General features: G+C 32.2%; 5 protein-coding genes across 7 annotated transcripts in view; 2 read left to right on the forward strand and 3 right to left on the reverse strand.

The window, feature by feature from the left end:
- The first annotated feature begins 3,332 nt into the window (after positions 1-3,332).
- LOC116843311 (phosducin-like protein) lies at positions 3,333-5,275 on the forward strand. 3 transcript variants are annotated; one of them, XM_032813650.1, is made up of 4 exons: positions 3,333-3,459; positions 3,839-4,091; positions 4,201-4,615; positions 4,762-5,275. In XM_032813650.1, exons 2-4 carry the CDS (start codon positions 3,885-3,887, stop codon positions 4,992-4,994), a joined length of 855 nt encoding a protein of 284 aa, XP_032669541.1. In that variant the 5' UTR covers positions 3,333-3,459; positions 3,839-3,884; the 3' UTR covers positions 4,995-5,275. The 3 variants fall into 3 exon arrangements, with proteins under 3 accessions (XP_032669541.1, XP_032669542.1, XP_032669544.1); XM_032813651.1 differs by having other exon boundaries at positions 3,342-3,459; positions 3,882-4,091; XM_032813653.1 differs by lacking the exon at positions 3,333-3,459 and adding an exon at positions 3,651-3,799 and having other exon boundaries at positions 3,882-4,091.
- Positions 5,010-6,727, reverse strand: LOC116843308. Its single transcript, XM_032813644.1, has 3 exons — positions 6,558-6,727; positions 6,016-6,487; positions 5,010-5,853 (listed from the first exon to the last, which is right to left on the reverse strand). Exons 1-3 carry the CDS (start codon positions 6,589-6,591, stop codon positions 5,337-5,339), a joined length of 1,023 nt encoding a protein of 340 aa, XP_032669535.1. The 5' UTR covers positions 6,592-6,727; the 3' UTR covers positions 5,010-5,336.
- A 108-nt stretch (positions 6,728-6,835) lies between these two features.
- Positions 6,836-10,039, forward strand: LOC116843341 (BRCA1-associated protein). Its single transcript, XM_032813706.1, has 7 exons — positions 6,836-6,988; positions 7,065-7,237; positions 7,493-7,793; positions 7,889-8,078; positions 8,249-8,567; positions 8,755-9,179; positions 9,295-10,039. The coding sequence occupies exons 2-7, from the start codon at positions 7,159-7,161 to the stop codon at positions 9,676-9,678; spliced, it is 1,698 nt and encodes a 565-aa protein (XP_032669597.1). The 5' UTR covers positions 6,836-6,988; positions 7,065-7,158; the 3' UTR covers positions 9,679-10,039.
- On the reverse strand, positions 9,840-19,357 carry LOC116843339 (chitin synthase chs-2-like). Its single transcript, XM_032813704.1, has 19 exons — positions 19,143-19,357; positions 18,753-18,991; positions 18,004-18,303; positions 17,629-17,853; positions 16,596-16,946; positions 16,036-16,457; positions 15,675-15,945; positions 15,245-15,519; positions 14,485-14,695; positions 13,893-14,140; positions 13,612-13,804; positions 13,378-13,532; positions 12,881-13,177; positions 12,528-12,754; positions 12,007-12,370; positions 11,205-11,381; positions 10,934-11,101; positions 10,536-10,767; positions 9,840-10,283 (listed from the first exon to the last, which is right to left on the reverse strand). The coding sequence occupies exons 1-19, from the start codon at positions 19,244-19,246 to the stop codon at positions 10,063-10,065; spliced, it is 4,680 nt and encodes a 1,559-aa protein (XP_032669595.1). The 5' UTR covers positions 19,247-19,357; the 3' UTR covers positions 9,840-10,062.
- A 521-nt stretch (positions 19,358-19,878) lies between these two features.
- The window catches only part of LOC116843343 (superoxide dismutase [Cu-Zn]), a 19,566-nt gene continuing 16,761 nt past the window's right edge, over positions 19,879-22,683 (reverse strand). The window contains exons 2-5 of the mRNA XM_032813707.1: positions 21,836-21,989; positions 21,388-21,484; positions 20,643-20,830; positions 19,879-20,232 (exon numbers count right to left, since the gene is read on the reverse strand). Of these exons, the coding sequence (XP_032669598.1) occupies positions 20,119-20,232; positions 20,643-20,830; positions 21,388-21,484; positions 21,836-21,989 (553 nt within the window). The 3' untranslated portion in view covers positions 19,879-20,118. The remainder of the gene's footprint in view (positions 20,233-20,642; positions 20,831-21,387; positions 21,485-21,835; positions 21,990-22,683) is intronic.

Below are 22,683 nucleotides of genomic sequence, written 5' to 3' on the forward strand. Positions count from 1 at the left end.
AAAACAATAGTATTCCAGCTAATTGCAATGAAATCTCGTGCTAACAGAGCTCGTCTCACAGCGTCGTATACTCTGGTTCGCAGGTCTTGGTTTATCTTTAAATTTCACGTGTTTGTTTGCAAAACACTTGTTTCAGTTGAAAGTTTCAGCAAAAAAAAACGATTATTAATACGATCCTATAATATTCTTGTTTTTATTACGCAATTCTGGCTACTCTCGATCGATAACATTGCATTACATGCATGAATTCATTGGCACGGCCAAGCGAATATTTTACTCCTCTTATTGTCTGACGAGGTAGTCGCTGAGTAGCGTTCGTATAATTAACATTGATCAATTATTGACCCATGCACGACAATTCGTCGATACCCAGACAACATGAACTCTAAAAGCGACGCATAAAATGAATTTAAGATACCTTTACGAAAAATTAGAAACAAATCGGAGTTCGCAACAAGTAATAGCGCATTGCCAGAATATTTCACAGTCTGTAACATTCGGCGGGCTTGTGCGTTTTTCCGATAAAATTACAATTGATGCACTCTCTTGGTCATACCCAGACAGCACGAGCTCTGAAAGTGACGCATAAGATGATTTTAAGATACTTTTTAATCATCTTTATGATATAATTGTACTTTTATCTTGTACTTTTAAAATTGCAATTTTATCGGAAAAACGCATAAACATGCCGGATCCCTGACGAAAATAAAAAGTTTTATAAACGTTTGTTTAGTGTTTACGTAAGCGTTTGCGGGAGTTCGTTGAGAGTTTAAAAATTGTCAGTAGAGCGGAAATTGCAATACTGTAGCGTTTGAAAGGTGTTTGCATATTGGAAGAGCGTTTGCTGAACGGAGAGAAAACGCTTGTCTTACAGCATTGTGGGAAAAGTGCTTTTTAAATGTTTTAAAAGTCTGACAGCAAACTCTCTGCACGAAGGTGTATCAGCGTTTACTGAGCGTACTTTGAAAAGCGTTGCTTCAACATTGCAGAACTTTCACAAAATGTTATATATAGCATTTGATAAGTTCTGAAAACGTTTTGAAAGCGTTCAAAATCCAATGGCGTTGAGTAACCGTTCATACAAAGTTTGAAAGCGTATAAACTCTCAGGAAATTCTCATCGAACGGTTTATAAAGAGTTTTATTTTCGCCAGGGATGTTACAAACAGTGAAATATTCTGGCAATGCGCTATCGCTTGTTACGAACTCCGATGTGTTTCTAGTTTTTCGTTTCAGCTTCGTACACTTTATGCGTTAAATTTCCTCGTAAAGGCGCATAAATTTTATTCAAAAAAAGAATGTATTATAATTAATTATTAATAATATATTGCTATTAATTATTTATTATTATTATTATTATTTCGGCTTTTCTTGGTTTTTCCGGTATTTTTCGGTTATTCTCAATTTCTTTCAGTTATTCTCGATTTTTTTACAATCTTTTTCGGTTTTCCTCGGTCTTTTTCGGTTATTCTCCGTTTAGTTATTCTTATCAAATTAGAAGTGCTTTCACCAGGTTAAAATACAAACATTAATAAATTGTTTATACTATACAGTTGCATAAAAAATATTTATTTACCGACGATCAACAAACTTAAAAACCTTTTTACCGATCTAAATCAATGAATACAAATTTCTATGATTTCATGCAATTATAGCGTAAAACATTCATTAAATGTTTGTATTTTTATCATGTAAAAGCACTTTCAATTCGACATGTAAAAATGTTTATTTACCGACAGTCGAAAAATTAACTTTACCGACAATCTGCAAATAAGCAGTTTTTTAACGACTTTACGCAACTATATAGCGTAAAATATTCATTAATGTTTATACTTTCATCCTGAAGAAACACTTTGAACAATATTATATATAAAAGTAACTGCAATACATTATACATTTATGGTTAAAGGCAGACAATATTAATGCGAAAATATGGGTCAACTCCGTAGCTTATTCTGAATAAAGATGGCGGGAATTTAGAGAAGGAGCTCTATTCATATGTATTTATTAGCCTACTAAACAACAAGTAGGAACATTCGCGGTTGCGTATTTAACTTCAGGTTAACCAGACGCTGATAATAGCCATATGCCTGTAATTGTCTTTGCGCTTTAACCTTTCCATCACGCATTAACTTTTTCACTTCCTATATTATTCAAAATAGTATTATCGATAGTGTGCGGAACATTTGATTTAATTCTTTTTCACACACACAAACAAAGTAATACCTATTCAAAACTATTAACAGATACTGAATTATTTTTTGCTTTGATTTAACTGATAAAATGTGATTCTACCTAAAATATATCTAAAAGTATGCACTATTAGAAAATGTTATTTTAGATTGAACCGTATATTTTATTAATATCGTGTATTGTAGCAGACATTGTAACGTAAATATTAATATGTTTATTAATATAATGTTTTCAAATAACTTATGAAATCTTATGTTCAAATAAATTTCAACATTTCTGTTACAAAATATTAGTCTGTTGTATACCAAACATTTTCAAGTACAGGAAGCGTTTTGTCAAAAGAAGAAAAATAAAAAAGTACACGAAATTCAATAAAATGGAATAAATATATTACAAACGTGTGTGAAAATCGAATCTTTCTAGAGTAATGCTGTAAAGTGAACTCACAATAATATGTTTATTTAGGTCACGATTGCGTAGGAAAAGCGTAGTACAGATAGCTACACGATGTTTGCCTGTTTTTATTTATCTTAGGGGCGATTTAAAAGCCGCTGATATGATACATTAACAACGTCATTAGAGAATCCACGAGAAAATTTTATTTACTCACCATGATGAAATATTGCGAATATAGTTTGAACTTTCTACGTTCAAGTTTTAAATTGATCTTATCTTCAGTAATATTTATAGAATTACTCGAATAACTTATACCCACAATTCCCAGATAACATGCATATCTAAAAGATATCTTTTCGACATGCATGTTATCTGGGTTTACAGGTTTCTTTTATTCTTTCTTCTGACTTATTTGAGATTTACACGTTGGTATATTTCATCTTAGTTATACACAAAAAATCTGTGTACACATCTGTACATGAACAGTACTTCAAAAGTTCATATAGATGTAATTTTAAAGTCTATATAACTGGTTTGGAAAATCCTTAAAACTTTCTATAAATAAATTACTCATTTATAGTCCCTCCAAATATGCAAATGTTAGTCTATATCTTATTAATGCCAGTCTCTATATCTTCATTTGATAAGGAAACGTATTGGTCGATACGTTATCTTTTATCGGTAAAGCGGTGTATTATTTACTATCGATAAAAAATAAAATCTTGAAAGAAATTTCAACATTTAACAATAGTGTCGCTGTCATATTGACATTTCTAAGGCTTTCCAATTTGTTATGGACGCTACGTCAAAGTGAGATTCAGCTCTGGAAACCGTGAGAAATACTAAACTGTCATAACTGGACACATAATACGTTAGTATATTAATAAAGAACCAGCATAATTTACTAAATCTTTGTTTTAAAATCTATATATAAATATATATATATAAATATATATGCAAAAATATATATGTAAAAAGTTTGTAATAAAAAACATTAACCGATTGCTGAAATATATTTTTAATAAATCTAAGAGAATTTTATTGACAAGTATATTCCAACAAAATTCTGTATGTGTGAAATCTATTGACTCTTATATTTAATATCTTAGAAACGTGTTTCTTTAATTAAATTATAATTATATTATTTAATTAAATATATAATATGTGCACATAATTAAAATATTAAAGATAGTACTGTATAGTCTAGCAATGTAAGTTTTTGTTATTTAATAGATATATTTGTTCAACAGATATATTTAGCTATTTGTGCTAAATAAAGTTTTAACTTCAAAGATCATGTCAACTTTGGAGGATAAGATTTTGGGAGAGAAACTGCAGTACTATTGCAGCAGTTCCAGTGAAGATGAAGAAAACGATACTGGAGAATCGGATAAAGAATACGATGACATAAAGTATACTGAGGATAGTGCACAATATGCTGTACCTTCATATTCAGAATGGGATGGGACTTCCAGCAATACAGGACCTAAAGGTGTCATAAAGGTACAGTGATACTTGGTGATGAGAGATTCTTATAAAAATCTAAAAGATAGAATTAAAATATATGTTTAGAAGTAATTTTTAATAGTAACTTAAATTGTATTCTTTGAAGGACTGGCAACGATATAAACAGCTAGAAGCAGAAAAACAAGAGTCTCAAGAAAAGGAAAGGTTACAGTTAATGAAAAAACTGAGTTTAACATGTCGTAGTGCCTTGGATGAGGAGAGGGAAAAACTCAATGAGACAGATCCAGATCTGGCAAATTTACTAACTGATGAATTCCTTTTGGAATATCAAAGACAGAGGATGAAGGAGATGCTTGCAAAAGCAGAGAAGCTTCAGTTTGGAAAGGTTATTGATTTGGACAGCACAGACCAATTCTTAGAGGCTATTGATGAAGAAGATAAGTCAGTGACTATTATTGTTCACATTTACGAGCATAATGTACCTGGTTGCGAAGCTATGGACGGATGTTTAATATCACTTGCTAAAGAATATCCTCATGTAAAGTTCTGCAGAATTCTAGGTTAGTTAACGACAATAATATTACACATATGTTATAAAAATAGTCCCTTCATTCTAATTTAAATAAAAAAAATAGAATCTTTTTTCAATTATAATGTCACAAACATTTCTTCAATAATGAAAACATTTTATATTCTACTCTTCTAGGATCAACTGCTGCTCTAAGTACACGATTCAAGAAATTTGGCACACCTGCTTTGTTAGTGTATAAAAAAGAACAATTGATAGGAAACTTCGTGCACGTGACAGACTATCTAGGAACAGATTTTTACTCATCAGATGTGGAAGCATTTCTCATTGAACACGGAATGCTCACTGACAAAAACTGCGTACCTCTTATCATCTCAAAGGACGAAATCAAAGCCTCTGTTAGCGAATGAAAAAGATATTACTCGTTTTAAGAAAATTATCAAAATTTATTTTAATTACACAAAGTAATTCGCCAACTAACTGCCGATGAATTGCATAATTCATATAATTAGAATGAGTAGTTTCCTATAATTATCTTAATTAAACGTCGAAAGATAACTCTTAAAAATAAACTCATCAAAAGATACTTACAGATCAAGACAACTCAAATATAAATAAGAAAAGTAGATACAAATAATAGATTAAAAAAAAGAACAAATTAAAAGTAAAGAATTCTTCATTTTTCTCGCAATCTCGTTTTTTTGAATTAAATATTCCATTCATCAAATATCTTGCATTGCTCGCTTATAGAATTATTTTAACATGTTTAAAATTTGTTCCTTCTTCTTTATTGCTTTACAAAGCTCTATATAATTTTTTAAAACCTCGTCGTATTCCGTGTTTTTCAAGTTTTCATAGAGCTTTTTCAAGTCCTCTTTCTGGCGGATTTCATTTGTGACTGTCTTCAATTTCTCTTCAATCAATTGATTTAGCAGTCTGAAAGCATCAATGGTAGTTGGAGTCTCCTTAAACATCTTGATTCTACAAGAGAGCTTTGTAATTTTTGTTTGCAGCTCAGCAACTTGTGCTTGCAATAACAGATATTCCGATTTCTCTAAATAAGCTTTACTCATATCTTCATATTTTAGGTTATTCCATTTATCCATCAAGTTTATATATTTTTGCAAAGCATTTTTGTATTCTACAGTTGCTTCTTCAATTTTATTCTTCCATTCCATTATTCGTGTATCACATTCTAGAATTTTATAGCGCATGTTGTATTCATTGTTCTTCAATGCTTCCTTGACATTTCCTCCTATAGCTTCATATCTGTAACATGTAGAAAACAATACAATTTTGTTATGCTTTATGTAGAGATGTTTTAAATTACAAAATTAGATAATTTATCTTATAAATTAGATATATTATAAACATAGCAATATATGTATTAAATAAAAAATAAAATTATTTTATAATTATGATCATATTTACCTTAATACTATATCATGTATTTTCTCTCGAAGCATTGTTTCAACACAGCATTTTATTTCTAACTTTTCATCAAAAGTTAAATCAGATGATGGTAAATTATCAATTCCCAAAAGAGTCAAGTTGTCTTGCATATGCTTTGGTGAAAATGGAAGATGTATGTACTTGTCTAATTCATGAGTCAAGAGAAATTCATTTAGCTTGGTTACTGTATTTTTAGACAGAATATTTTTATGATTAAAACATGCTTCCTTTAAACACTGATAAACCATATTAGCTTTCATATATTCACACATATTTTCTTCACATAATGTTAAAGACTTCATTGTCTCCATTGAATTTATTCCATGAGTGGTTGTAGGCTTATTACTATTTTTTATAGCACTGGAATGATGGTCTAACAGAGTTTGAGACAAATCCATTCTGCCAATGAATCTACTGCTGGATTGAGAGATTGCCGAAATATTAGAAATGTCTGAAAACAAAACGTTACAAATTATTAATGTAATAATACATGATTAAGCTATCACTTATTTATTATTCACCTAATAACTGAGGCAGATCATTAAAATTATTCATGATGTGTGTCAAGCTCTTGATTAATAAATCTATAATTTTTAAATCATAGAAACAAGTGCAACACAACAACAGTATATAAACAATTCTTCCTTCCTCAAAATTCAAATTAAGGGCTTAACAAATGTCAGCTGATTGCAGTGCTACCAATGTTGAGTAACAGATCTATGCCAGCAGCACACGGTGCTTTTTTTATCTGCAGTTGGCAATTGGCCTTGCTCGGAGCCATTGGAATGAAATGGAACGGTGCTTTTTGTTTTCGTGCTGAATTGTTTACTAAATAGAAGTATTCTGCTTTGATTGGTGAATTTTTATCCATCTTCAGAAATGCACAAATCAAAACAGAGTATTTTTACCCAGCAAACATGATTTTCGAAACAGAGCCCCCCCTACCAGCCCCGTAATAAATAACTTCAATTGATGTATTCGAGTTATCGTCACAGTATTTAGCCATCTATTACATTGCTTACTTCTAGGTGAATAGCAGTAAACAAGTATGGCGACGACATTTACAATAAAATAAACAATGGGAAATATTTAGCATGATATGCTATAATTTAATTATGTGGCATGAGTTCGTCTGCTGTTCTGGTGTCTCTGTGCGTTATTCGCATTGAAATCTGTGATTTAGAATTAGAAGAATCTACCAGTGAGTAAAAATACTTTGGTACTTAATATATTAACCAAAATATAATCGCTATTAATGATTTAATAATATAACCTTGATTGAAAGTGACTAAAAATATCAATCAACTCTACTACATAAATATCTTATTATTATTTGTTTATTATATCAAAAAAATAATCCAATGTATGTATAATATATCGTTTTTTGTTTGATACATTAACATAAGAATATATATTAAACTCGTTTCTAAGAATGGATAAAAATGTTAATGTGCAGGTACAATGGCTATGAAAATGAGAGGTTGCAGGGAACCAAAAGATATCAATGTGGAAACGTATACAAATTCAGCAGAAAGTACATCCCCATTGTTATTGAGCCAAGGCACAAGCAAATCACATTCATCTTCAAGAGCTAATTCTGAAGAAACTTCATTTGCAAACTCTAACCATGTTGCAATTTCTAGTTCTGGAGAGGTAACTGGTGCTACTGCTTGTACATCACCAGATCAAATTAATTTCTTCTCAGGAAATCCATTTGTTGAAGTCACAAAAGGCATCCTTCACCTCTTCAAGGAAGAGTAAGTTATTAGATTGCATTGAAAAACATTTGACCTATATGTTAACAGATTTCAATACAAAATACAATATTGATTATTATCTTTGTTTGCTTAAGTGAACTGACTGAAATGCGCTGTGCTGCAGATCGCAGTCATACCATCTGTATGTTATCAGTACCAGCAACAATGACTTGCCATGATCTCTTAACTTTCACTGCAGCTTGTCATCAAGACATACAACATTTTAGGATACTCAGAAATGGTAGCCCTAATCAGTACATGGCTTTAATCACCTTTAGATCATCGGTAAGTACCATTAATACTTAAATTTTTTCTGATATTTTAAAAAAGTCAATTTTGTAATAAGAAATAATTATTTAAAAAATAAAATAATTGGTGTACTATAAGAATAAATATGCCTATATCTAGAGTTATAATGATCAAAGTTATAAAGTTAAATTTTGGATGTATTTTAGAGTGCAGCCAGTGAATTTTACGAAACCTTCAATGGCGCTCCTTATAACTCTCTGGAACCTGATGTAGTTTGTCACATGGTATTTGTGTCTAAAGTCGAAGTAGGAGACAACGGGATGCCTTTGAGTGGACATACAGAATTACCATCATGCCCTGTCTGCTTAGAAAGGATGGACGAAAGTGTAGATGGAATCCTGACAATATTGTGCAACCATACTTTCCATTCTAGTTGTCTCGTGAAGTGGGGCGATACATCTTGTCCCATCTGTCGATACGCCCAGACACCAGAACCATTAGCTGATAGTCGTTGCATGGAATGTGGTAAGTGTTCCTCTAACTTTGTGTTATTTGAAATTTAATATTGCCGTCTTAGTTATTCTTCTTTCTTTAAACCTAATAATTCTTTCATTACACTTTATACTCTAAAAAATATCGAAGTGCTAAAAGTTTCTATAAAATTCAGTATTCGTTTTAAGATATTTTTCATGTTTTGGGGGGAATTTTATAGTTGCAGATGCCAGTAATGACGCCTTATGGATCTGCTTAATCTGCGGTCATGTGGGCTGCTCGCGTTATCATCAGGGCCATGCATTTGAGCACTACCGAGACACACATCACTGTTACGCGATGCAACTCGGCAACAATCGTGTCTGGGATTATGTCGGTGACAATTTTGTGCACCGGCTGCTACAAGACAAGGATGGCAAAATGGTAGAAGGCGGTCGTACCGAGTCTAAAAGCGAAGGTGCTGCTGTAGAAGAGAAGGTTGACTCGGTGCAACTGGAGTTCACGTACTTATTAACGTCGCAATTGGAAACGCAACGTCAATATTTTGAAGAGAAGCTCAGCCGTTCGGAACAACGTTCCAAGACCGACATCACCGAGTTGAGAGACAAGCTGGGGGAAGTGCTAGAAGAGAATTTGCACTTTAAGGTAAACAATTCTTCTCTTTTTCTTTCTTATATCTTTTGTTTTCTACTCTCTAATTTTTTTTTCCTAATTTTTTTATCGGTTAGACTTTTTACAAAGTAAATATTTTTTATATTAGAAGCAGTTTTCCGCACTCAATCGCGACAAGCAGACACTGGAAAAACGTCTGCAACAGTCCACTAGTAAGTTAACACAAATACAAGCGGAATTAACTGAAGAGAAAGAGTTGAGGAAAGCCTTGCAATTGAACCAGACTTCATGGCAAACAAAATACAAAACATTGCAAGATGAACTGTCCGAATTAAAAACTACTAAAGAAACGGAAATCGTTGATCTCAAGGAACAAATCCGGGATCTCATGTTTTTTCTCGACGCACAAAATCAGATTGAAAAATCCGCCGACCGCGACGAAATTGCTGCCGGTCGTATTGTTGTTCCTCCAAGTCCTAGCAGTGGAAAATCGTCAGGATCTCGAGGCCGTAAGGGTCACAAAAAACATTGATGCTACTGAAAGTCATTAAATACTTGAAATTTTTTTAATTATTCAAACTCGAATTTTTATTTAACACAAAGAAAAAAGATTCACTTTCAAATATTTCTATTGACTTCCAAATAAAACTGTGGACACAATGTTTTGAGTGAAGATGTAAATTATAAGAACAATTATAATATCAAAAAACATTAAATGATAATTATATTGAAGAATTTTTTTTCAGTGATAATTTTAATACAAAGAAGATATTACTTAGCTATCTGTACAGAAATTTTAAAAAATTGTTGTTTATATTTTATCTGATTTATCTATTGATACAAATGTAAGTTTAAGATTAAAAAATAAAATATTGCAAATATCGTCTTTAATATATCAATATATAATGAAAAATCCTCATATATTTTCATCCTGCCTGAATCCGGGATTATCATACTGAAATTGATTAGCATTTAGTGTTGGTAACTGAGTGTCTGATGAATTTCTTAAATCATTAGCATTATCATAAATATCGTACGGCTGTTGTTTCTTTCTTTTTGCTAAAATCGTTGACCGTCTTCGTTCGAAAACACTGAATGCGCTCTTTGACATTCGTGAAGAAATGTGTTGTGATAAACCTGCAAAGTATATAATGTATTCAATAAAAAATATCACGCAAAAGTGTGTATAAATTTTGCTAAATCAATTTTGCTTAATAAATATTATTACATTCACATATAAGTATCTAGATTAATAGAATGCTTAACATATTGTTCAGCATGTTTTGCATCGCAAATTCAAAATATATTGAACTTAATTTTTTAGATAATAAAATTAACTTGGATTATAATCTTAATAATTTATGCTATTTCTCTATACATAAAACATACCTGATACGTTTGGATTACGGAGTTTTCGTCGAAATAGTTTTTCAAAATTCCCTATTTTCCTCAATGGCGATTGTGAATTCTGTGTTAATTCATGAACAGTCCTTCTTCTATTGGAAGCAGTCATGGTAGTGCGTCTATATTCATTAGTTATATCATCCTCTGCCATACGTTGAAGTCCCTGTGCTATAACATCAGCATCATTCTCAACAGTGCTGTCTTCTGAAGAAGTCACCTATAAAAATAATAAAAGCTACATGAGTTGCTAATCTATACATAAAATATATTTATCTAGTCTTTCTTTGAAATAAATCCATTTTTAATTATATATGCTATATTTAATATATTTATTGAAAAAAATAAAGAATATTAGGTATGATTAAATAATTTAAAGATATTACTTTAGTACAACAGAAAAGTTTGATCTTCATGTTAGCGAGCACATGGGTGAATGTGTCAAATCGATGAATTAACATAGCAATGAACTGGATGCCTAATATGCTAATAAATCCAATAATAAATAGACAACCAATTGGCTCGAGCCTTAAATATTGTTTTGTCAAATGCACCTGTAAAAAATTATATTGTAATAATACATAATGGTTAAAAAAGTTAGTTAGTAAATTATATGTTTAACGAAATATATAATATAATTATCACTAGAATATTCACCTCGCTTCTTTCTTCAACGTATGTAATATTGTACTTTATACTCAATGGCCATTGCAAATGCAGGACTTCCTTATTCAATTGCATGAGGAACATGCTTAGCACAAGTAAGGCATTTAACATAAAGAATCTCAGCAAATACGAGTTGCGACATTCCATCAGTTCCTGAGTTATCTTTTTCTAAAGAAAATATATTACATGGTCAAGCACAATAATACAGTAGCAAGAGTTTATTACCACACAAGAAGTTTCCGTCGATTATTCTCACTTCGCCTTTTTCTTATAAGATAAAAATAAATTTTATCTTACAGTAATATGTATATGTATACGTTCGAATTACACCTTTGAAGCTATTTTCAAAAAATACACTTACTTTCTTCTCATTGCTTCTCATTGTTTATCCGTCAAGATTCACAACTGACTGTCGCGAAACATAGTTTCAAGACCGTCGACTTCATAAGAACTGCGGGACTTCTGCTTAATTTTTTTAAATTTCTCATTGCAACTAATATTCTATCTTTTTAATAATAATATAAATATATTGATAGCGCAGATAAAGAAACGCATAGTATTATATAAAAATAAAACACGCATAAGAACCTTCTATAAATTAAAGAGATTTCTGTAATTCTTATGAAATTGACGGTTCTGAGGCTAAGTGCCGTAACAGTCAGTCACCAGGCTCGATAGATACGCGGGAGAAGCAATGGAAAAAAAGTAAGCGTAGCTCTTAAAAATAGCACCGAAAATATAAGTAATTCCGAACATTATCTTACAAAATAAGATAAAGATAAGACGTGCTTGCCTGACTCTCTTCATCGGTTTCAATAGGTCGTAAGTATTTCTCGATCAATTCTTTCCAAAATTCCTCTTCATGGTTCGACAGAAAATCCACCTCACCTTTTCGCATTCTCTCATCTTGGAGCCAGTATGGACTGATGAGGAAGCTGGAATGTTCGTGACTCGAAGTCACCGACATTTGCGTCAAAACGTCACTATACTCGTCACCATCCCCATTCTCACTTTTATTATCGTCTCTTATGTGTTGTAATTCAATATCCTGATTCAATCCTTCTTCTATCGTCTCTTCTATCGGCGAATATAATCTTGTATATTTATTAGTGTGCGGAGATGATTGGATGATGCTACTAGTCTCTATACGTGCTAATCTGTAAGTATTAATAATTTCGATTAAGATCTATAAGTATCAATAATTAATTATGTACTATATGGAAGAAATACCGACTCTTTATGATAAAATAATTAGTTCGATAAATTCAAAATAACTTGTTTCAAACATAACTGAAAATAACGATTTTATCAAACCTGTCTAGCAATCTCAGACGTTTATCTATTTGTTGTAAAGAGTCGTTAATTTCATTCAGTCGCCTCTCTTCGTGACTGATCCCTGTATTAATGCAACAGATGCATCTGAAAAGATTTCCTAATGAAAAATCCAATGAACCGTCCTTTTGATTTTTATTCTGCTTGTTCCATTTTCCTATCACATTTCCGGAATTGCCAGTTTTTGATGATCTTTGTTCTTCTTGAGACTGTTTTAATATTTCATTACATGATTATTTTTTAGAATTAGGAGTAATCTTTTAAAATTATTTCCCGTACGGGACGTACAATATATCTTCGAATAAATCGGATTTAGCAAACAGTGGAATACTTACAATATTTTTCTTCTTCTCTCGCGTGCCCCACGTGACGTTGTGCACGTTGAAAATGGAAAAGATGGTCAACAACATGTACATGGACGGCACAGTAATGTAATAAATAACACCGCACAACAGACACGTCCACTCCTGGGGATGTAATAGGCCAGCCACAATCAACTGTATCGCGACAATAAAGAAGAGAAGACTGCTGGGTGCAAGCCATCCATCTTCCGCAATTTGCAACATGATTCCCACCAGAACGATTATCATTACCAGTCCGTAAATAACGCTGATGATCTCAGCCATTAATAACTGCACAAATTAATAATACTCATCAGACGCTGTTGCTTTCAATCCAAAATTATTAACTAATCTAGTAAATTCGTGAGAGAGAAAGGTGTAGCAATTGCTATATCTGGTAGCATTAGTACTTAGTGTTTCATTTCTATGCACTTTCTATGTTTATAAAGCACTATTACCTATTATTATAGCCACTATTATTATAGTTGTACCTGTATGCGCTCCTTGCAGGTAAAACAAACTCCAACGAACACGCCAATTGGAATTAGATTATACAAAAAGCTGGTCCAGTTATCGATATGAAAAGCAGAAACGAATGCACCGACTAACATCAAGAATATCGTACCAGGTCCTAAGATAGTGCTCCCTTCAAAATAAGCATCGATAATATTAGCATAAGAACATTAAAATTAATGTTACATTGATCAAACGTATAAAGTATGCACCCATCAGAACCCATTGATAAGCGATATATAGCCACGAGATGTCATTATTTTTCTTCCTCGTTAGTCTAGCTGTCATCAGCAAGTCGAATATATTCGCGAGAGTGGAGGGAATCCATCTGCGACGTTGTATGAAGACATCTTTGAAGACTTCCGGTGCGTGAGTATATGCATCGCTAGCTGCCGAATATTCAACCTGATAAAATAAAATTTTAATATTATTTTTATTACTTATACATTGCTTTATTTGTTTTTATTTTTTAATATAAAAAATAACGATTTACCCGTGAACCCACTTGGAGCAGCAACGTGCACAGCCATCGATCCTCGCCTTGATCATACTGGATATAATGCCTAGCCTCGGTCGACTTGGTAGCATATTTTGCCATTACATTGTTCTGCATCAATGCATTCGCTCTAAACAGGGAGAAACAGCCAGGACTGCATAAAACACAACCGATTGTGTGCTCCGTAGATTTTTGTAACCAATGACCAATGGCATATTCGAACTTTTGAATCCAAACTATTGGACCTATTAACACAATAAAAAATTTAGAAGTTCAAAAGATCTTAATAAATGCTACACAAACAATTTTAGGGTTGAGTAGTGTGATAATAGTGCAATAGTTGAATAACAAATAAATTAAAATAGATCAATTGCAATGCGCCTTTTCTTAATGCACATATTTTTTTATAAATTTCTATAAAATATCTAAGTAGCTATATACATTATAATTTGTTACGAAGTCGTCTAAGATCAATTTTTCAGATAAATTTTTCTGAAGCCGTGTCAGTCAGTTAACGAACAGAAAAAATCTATGTCATTACTTCGGTTAAAATATTTAACATCAATTTATCTCATCCTGTGCTCTATACCTGATCCGACCGGATGTATCCGACCACATGCAGCACCGAGATCCTTATCCTTCTTCATCAGATCTACTAGAACTTTTACAGCTGACGGCTGGAAGTCAATATCTCCGTCTAACGTAAGAATGTATGTATTTGCAGCGATGATCTCTTTTCGATCCACGTCGATCGGCAGTGCCATTAGACGATAACCCAGAAGGTAATACATGTACATGACCTAGATGATATAATACTGATTTTAAGAATTTATAATTATGCTTAATAAAAATTTTATAAGATATCTATCTACTCACTTATGCGTTTACGTATTTATTTCTATACCTACCCAGATAGCCAAACCTGCGCGAACAGATTTCGAGCAGAACTTGCTACCAATTTTTGATGGCAAATAGATAACAAATTTGATGCAAGATCTGTTATATCAAATCTTGCTGCCAAACTGTCGCCAGATATGCTACAGAGCCTGTTGTCGGATAATTGCTGCAGATTTGCAGCAAAAACCGTGCAGAATTTGTAGCAATCTGACGGCAGATTGGCGGCAGAAACCGCGTAGACCTTGCTGCGCCGCAGGCTCTGCGCGGTTTTTGCTGCAAATCTACAGCAATTGCCCGACAGCAAGCTCTGTCGCCAAAACCGTAGCTGAATGAAGACACAGATAGCTATGGTTTTGGTGTAAATTTTTTATCAAATTTGCTGCCAATTTGCGCGCAGTCTGCGCTCAATTTGCTTATTGCAATTGAGTATTTCTATATCTATTTGCTCATACCTGACTCCATCGTTTTCTGTGTCTAATCTTATTATTATCCTTCAGATGAACTATCAGTTGAGTTTTCCCTGGCAATGTCCACATAAGACGACCGCCATAAGGTGTCGGATATTTGATGGGCGGCGAAGAACGCATATACATGTTCTCCACATTTCTTTGAACCGTTTCTACCAGTATCTCCACATACTGATTGACTTGTGTCTCATTCTCGTCGTGATCGCATGAACCAATGCAGCCATGCATGCAGCAAAATGCGTCGTCGAAAAAGATATGCGCTAATAAAAGAGAAATTTATAATTGAAACTAACACTTATAATTAAACCAATGTTTATTATTGAAAGGAAACTTGTAATTTCTAAATTGTTACATGTCTTTTAATTGTAATAGTTTATAATAAATTGTAATAGTTTATAATAGTTTATAAACTTACTTTCCAGCTCATAATAATCCTTAATGTAAATTTTGTAATGTTTCTGTGTGACGTACATTGCGCACTGATCCTTGTCTAATCGCAGAATACTATTTATCAACTGATTCATCTCGTTTTTTTCTTCATGCCACATCGTGGCGCATGCATAAATTTTCGTAACCCGATCCTTGCGTTTATTGTCCGTTGTATCCAGATCGATATCGTTTAATTCCTGTTGACTTATTTCATTATCTAAACTCATCCCGATAGTTTTATTTCTTAGTATGCCATTCTGAAATTTTCATTGACTAATAACAAATAGAATAATGACAATAAATCGAAAAAATATTTAATAACAGGTTATTTCTCTTTAACTTCTTACTGGAAATTGAGTGTTATCATTGATTCTCTTATCGTCTTCAATAACATTTTCATATTGTGTTCTTCTATTCAGAGCTAAACCTTGATCGATCATAAGTGAATCATAAATAATCGTGGAGAATATTTTCTCTACTAGCGCCAGTCTTTCATTTTCGGTGGTCCACAGATGCATCGTAATCCATATTTGCGATAATAGCCATATTGGCCAGCACCAAACATACCAATTGGTAAAAAACTCTCTCCAATCTCTAAATGTAGTGTCTCCGAAGAGAAGGTAATCTGGTACGACATCATTGAAGGCACAAATGTCTTTGTTCCTAGTAATGCACAAGGATACAATCAAGCACACTGTTCCAAAACTGACTAAACTTGTTGGAAATGCGAAACCAAATTGATGCATCTGACTCCTGTAGGCAAATTTGCCTGAAATTGTTGGAATTTGATTTAATTTCCCTTAAATATTCTATAAAACATTTTTTTAATTTCACTTCTATTTATATTTATACAAAGTTCTCTCATAATGTGACTTTAGTGAGTTCAATTATCTAGACAAGTACTTACAAGCTTGATATACCACTATGGCGCAGACAGCTTGAACTGCCAGAACGTAAAAAGGTATAGAACCGTTTTCAATTAAAAAATAAGAATGTTCTTGGAATACGATGTTAGTGAAACAAGTGAAGAAGACATGATCATGAGAAACGTCCCCTGGAGTAGCTGGGACTAATCTAATCTTGTGTCCTTCACTGAATTTGGGCGACAAGAAGTCTTCGACGTTTATTCCATCGCACATATTGACGATGAGAACACCTGCAATAAAGATGAACGTTCTCCAAATGGACACTCCTCCTTGTACGATGTGTTGGCTTGCTTCAAGATTCTTCTTCACAGACGACAGGTAACGCAGCAGACCTATTTTAGTCATTAAATATAATAGTAATTCTCAAGAAGACGGGTTTCCTCACCGATTTGAAATATTGTGTATTTTATTGCGCAAAACACCCCATTGAAAATTCCTCGCTAAAAAATATATTATTCAATTTTTTTATTACAAAACTAGAGTTTATATTCTTAAACCATATTTCAAATTTTTCGCTCATTTTACTGCGCATGCTATATGCTCGTGCGCTATTCACATGCTTTTCCAATCTTCAAACTGTCACTTTTTAACACCTTATTATTTTTGTTTTACTTAAAAGCGACGATTTTAACTTTCACACTGCTATTTTGCGCAATAAAATATATAATATTCCAAAGTTTCAGGCAAATAGGTAAGGAAGCCCGCCTCCTTTACAATTATCAAAATAATGATTTCAATTACAATATCATGTTTTGTCATTTACGCCATAATTACGCTGTAAGAATTTCAACTAACTCAACGATACATTAAAAACATATGATAAAAAATCGATTATAGATCTTGAAAGATACATTATCATTATTTCATGTATGTATTATTGGTTAGTCTCTTTAAGATGATGTGAATCTTTCTTTTATCTTCACAAGCCAAAAGATTTTTTTTATAAGAAATTTTTAAACGATAAATTTAATAATGAATTTAATTTATAAAGCAACGCTTAAGATTCATACGTACCAATGTTGCTGTGAGATGACACAAAGTTACCCCACCAACGAATTGAACATAATAACAATGCAATGGGAAAGAGCCATGTGGAAGTTTTACTAACATCATGTTCAATCAAGGGCCGTAGAAACATTCCACTGAGTTGTGCAACTAATGACAATATGTCGAAAACGAAGAACAACGTTATCATTTTTACCGTCAAATTCCGATTCTTTCCGTTTTGCGAAAGTAAATCTGTTAAATATTAATAATATTAGGATTTAACAATTGAATTAACGAGTGAGAAGTAGAAAAAGAAGTACACGTTTCATCATTTTATATTAAGCAACGATATTAATATGTCTTTAAAATATTGTAAAGTAGAGATTTATCAATTAAACTTACTTAACAATGCCGGCACGAAACAGAGACAACAGAAAATAACAGCACCTTGCACTGCGCCAATATCTGGCAGAATGACGAAAGTCAATAGCACTAAACCGATCGTGTGTCCTGTTTCTATCATTATCAAGAGTAGGAGATTTTGTATACTTGGTATTTCAGGTTTTTTCTTGAAGGAAAAATACCATAAGGCGTTTAACAGGCTAATGCATTCCGGCACGAGAAATATAAAAATTAAACACCAGGTCCATTTTATAAGACCACCTTGAGTATGTTCCATTACGTACCAATGTCCTTCAATCTCTAAATAAATCAGTAGTTTTATATAAAATAAAAATCTTTGATAGAAATGTTTGCCGAAACAGAATGATAATAGAATGTAAGATAGAATTGTAACATAATAACGTCATAAATGATAAGATAAGATTCAGTGATATCATTTCTTTCAATAATAAATCACAATAATAAAAACTCAAAGTTTTCTTCATTGTTAATTTTAATTTTTACAAGTTGTATTCTAAATCCAATATTTATTTTGAATTTAAAAAATTCGTAGTTTATCCACAGTGAAATTTCATAAATTTCAAACTTTAATATAACCACAAATACACAAATCTAAAATTCCATGCAAAATTTAGGTTGCCAAATCTAAGATCTAAAATCTAAATCTAAGATCTAAAATTCCAGATTGAAAAGCTTTTGCATCGTAAATATTATTTCTAAATCACATATTCCCAAAACTAAAATCTTACCTAGACTAAAATCGTAATAAGACAACAATCGATTTTTCTGCAATTGTGAAGTGGCAAATAGAACAGCTGATTTAGCTGCAATGGCACCGCAAAAAACTACAGCGAATAGCAAACCATAAACGAGCACTTTTACTGTCCAAATAATCTTCTTAAAGAAATTATTATTCTGCATAGACCCATCTCTCGATGGGGTGGGAAAAGTTTTGAACAGATCCCATGATGGGACATCTTTCTGTGAACTAGAATACATATAATTAGAAGAGCAATTTTTGACTATAACTATCACACTATTCTCTAAATTATTGAAATAAATTCAGTTCCAATATCTCTAATTTACCTAATTTTTCTATGTAAAGTGATATCAGAGATTCTAATTTTCAAAGTACATACCTCTCTTCCTCACTATCATTGGATTCAGAACTGCTGTCATCATAGTCGTTTAAATTGCCGAAAACACTGGCTCTCGGTCCATCTTGCACACTTATTCGCGACATGGATATAATTTGCGCGACTTGTAGAGATTGATATATCGTATCCGTCTGCGATATTAACAATAAATGCGTCGTGACGACCGACCAAGACCATCATCGATGGCCATCGATTATCACGATAAGGTAAGATAACATTCAGGCCAATTCGGTAAATGGACTATCGGCATATTTCCGCATGTATTGATCATTTAGATAACGCTACAGTACGCACGTGAGCCAGTAGACTGATAGGATGAACATTGCGAATGACTGTAATATGAATTTTTGAATTAATAAAGAAGCTAAGCAGAATAATGTTTAAACTGAGAAGAAATATAAATTACTTTACTTAAAATAAGTAAACCATTAAAAAGATATATTAAAAAATTTGTTCATCTAATTTTCCTATATCATTTAGAAGTAATTTTTAGAGATGATTTTCCATAAAAAGCTTACTTTTCATCTATTTTTATAACACAATATCACTCATGTTGCTTTGAAGAAATATTAGTTAACACATCCTTTACCTTTCAAGAGGATACTCAACTGGGGAACTCTGATAAAAAAAAAAAACGCCCCACCAAACGTCATCTCATTTTGTATCATTATTCGTGGTAGATTAAGAAATTACTAATACATCATGAAAGTATGTTTCATAAAATAATATTCTTTATTTCATGTTTCAGCGATAACATGCATTATTCAAAACATTTGATTACGTTTTCTTTGTATTATCTTATAGAACAAAACCCATAATCGATCGCTGTTCTTATTACAATAAACAAGGAATAATATTTGAACAAAGCTTTACGCAGCTGAGTTCAAAGCCGAATAATAAGAAAATAACATATTTCTAATATAACCTTCATTTTTTAACATTTCAATCTTCGACGCACTTATTGTGCCTTCGTGATACCAATGACACCGCAAGCTAAACGAGCGCCAGCATTGCCGGTAGTCTTCGAGAGCTCGTGGCCGCCCTGACCCAAATCATCAGGATCAGCATGGACCTATTTAAAAAAAAAAAAAAAAATTAACGAAAGTAAACTTTTCAATTAAAAAACTTTTAAATTAAAAAAGAAAGGTAAACTATTTCCTATATTATATGTATTAGAATATAAAATTAATATAAAATCAAATGTGTAAAATTATGACAAAAAGAGATGAATAATGGATAAGTGAAAATATAATAAAAGAACAAAATATTCTGTATTAGAAAATTCCATTAATAAAATAAGAATTCCTACAATTTGTGACTATATTCCTTACAGCATGCTGAAAAAATAGAGTAATCTCAAAGTTTTATTAATAATGATTATTAAAATTTATTAATATTGATAACAATGCAAATAAAAAAGATTGGTTTGTTTCTTATTTTACTAAAACAAAATAATGAAATTTAAAATGAGAATATATGTACCACAAGAGTTCGTCCAATGATACTGTGCGGTCCACATAGTTGGATTTTGGAATCAGAGATGTTGACTTTAGCAACACCATTGTCAGCAGCCTCCACGTTTCCTAAATCTCCAACATGACGTTCAGCATGGCTTGGACCACCATGTTCCTTGCCTAATGGATTGAAGTGGGCACCTGCACTTGTGCAACCTACAAGACAAAAAATTTATATTTAAAGAGAATTATATATTTGTATAAAAAAAAATGTTTAATTAAATGAAATGTATCAAATATTGCAAATCAGAAGATTATGATAAAAGTAATAGAAAAAATTAACTATAATTAGAAAATCTATAATTAGCAGAAACATGATATTACAAGGTCATCACACATAAGTTGTCTATCATCCCTCCTCACTATCATCATATAAATAGATATTGATATCATATTTACTTTTCATTTATCTCAATTAACTTTCCATTGATTTCACAGAGGACAAAAATAAATTTAATGCAACCAAATCAGTAAGATACATCCAAAAAAATTTGATAAATAAAATATAAGATTATATAAATTTAGAAAATTTGTTAATAAGCAATCTTAATTTTGAGATACTCTTATATTATGAATCAACAACAATCTTTATATAAAACTAAGAATTTAGAGATTTCTATATAAATCCTATTATTATAATTTTGAATTCTCGTGCCTAAATCATATAAGTAATAAATAAAACACTTAAATGATATTTTCTTTTAAATATATACCATTGGTGTTATCGCCAAATTCATGAACATGAAAACCGTGTAAGCCTTTCTGCAAACCGGAAACCTCTCCAGTCACTTTCACTGTATTTGAACCTTCCTGTAATGCAAATCAAATGCTTACAATATTTACAAATAAAGTTCTTAAAAGTCAATGATTGATCTAATTATCTAATTAGACTTTCTGCATATTTCTTAAATTAGCTTAAAAATATACGTACAAGACTATTAATGTGTTTTAAACACTTTACATAAAACTTAGGAATAAGAAACTGAGAATATATACTCAGAATAAATCAAAATCTTGTGACTAAAAAAAAATATCTTTAATAACGCAATAAACTCAAAGCCACAATTTCCGGTATAATGTAGAGTGGTTTGGCGACCCGAACACTCGACGTAGTTTAACTAGTTAACTTAGATTCAATTAGCAATAATCAACAAGGCCTACCGCTTGTTCAAAATACAATGTTCCCTTGACTGGCTCGCCCTGAAGGACACAGACTGCTTTGGTGACCGTCATTTTGTGACTTACAGAGAAGTTTGGAACCGGCTGCGTGGATCGTTTGCGACAGACTGCGCGACAACGCTGGTTATGCAAGAATCTAAAAGATTAGATTGCTGAATCACGACCAATCAGGGTGGCAAAAAAAACGCTGACACACTATACACAACCGGTTGATAAGTCGGTAGAATTTCAAATGATGCAAAATGGCTGATAGAACGGCTCAGAAACTACAGTTGTCTGTGTTTATTGTACTTTCTACACTTTATTTTTTCGCGTCTTTCTCTCCGAAATACGTCGCATATATTTATCTCGCCTGAGTGTGTAGAAAGTGCAACTGCAACGGGCAAATTCAGAGTCGTCAAGTGAGACATGGATAATACACATAGATGGTACAATCCATATAGAAACTCGCAAAAGTGATGCTAGCGACACGCGTCGCACAAAAGAAGCTCGGCAATGCGCGAAATTTAAATCTCTATTTCGATTTCTTGAAGATCTCGTACACTTAACATGTTTAACACTTTAATATGTTCACTGCCTATCACGCGCCAGCACATGATGGATTTATGTTCAGTTAAGGCTCCTGGCCTCTCGCATTGTCAATCTCTTTTTAATAACGTCAGAAGCGAGAAAATGCATGCTAAAAATTCTTGCGAAATACGTTAAAACAAAAATATATATCCATAAAGTAACATTTGCAATCGATTAAGCAAATTCCGTGATATATTCCGTAAGATATTCCGTGCAATTTCCTTTTGTTCTAACAATCAATAATTTGTCGTAAATTAACG

This window comes from Odontomachus brunneus, unplaced genomic scaffold (genome assembly GCF_010583005.1).
Source record: "Odontomachus brunneus isolate Ranch 3 - 2012 unplaced genomic scaffold, Obru_v1 Obru_scaffold_031, whole genome shotgun sequence".
In the NCBI taxonomy this organism is placed as follows: domain Eukaryota; kingdom Metazoa; phylum Arthropoda; class Insecta; order Hymenoptera; family Formicidae; genus Odontomachus; species Odontomachus brunneus.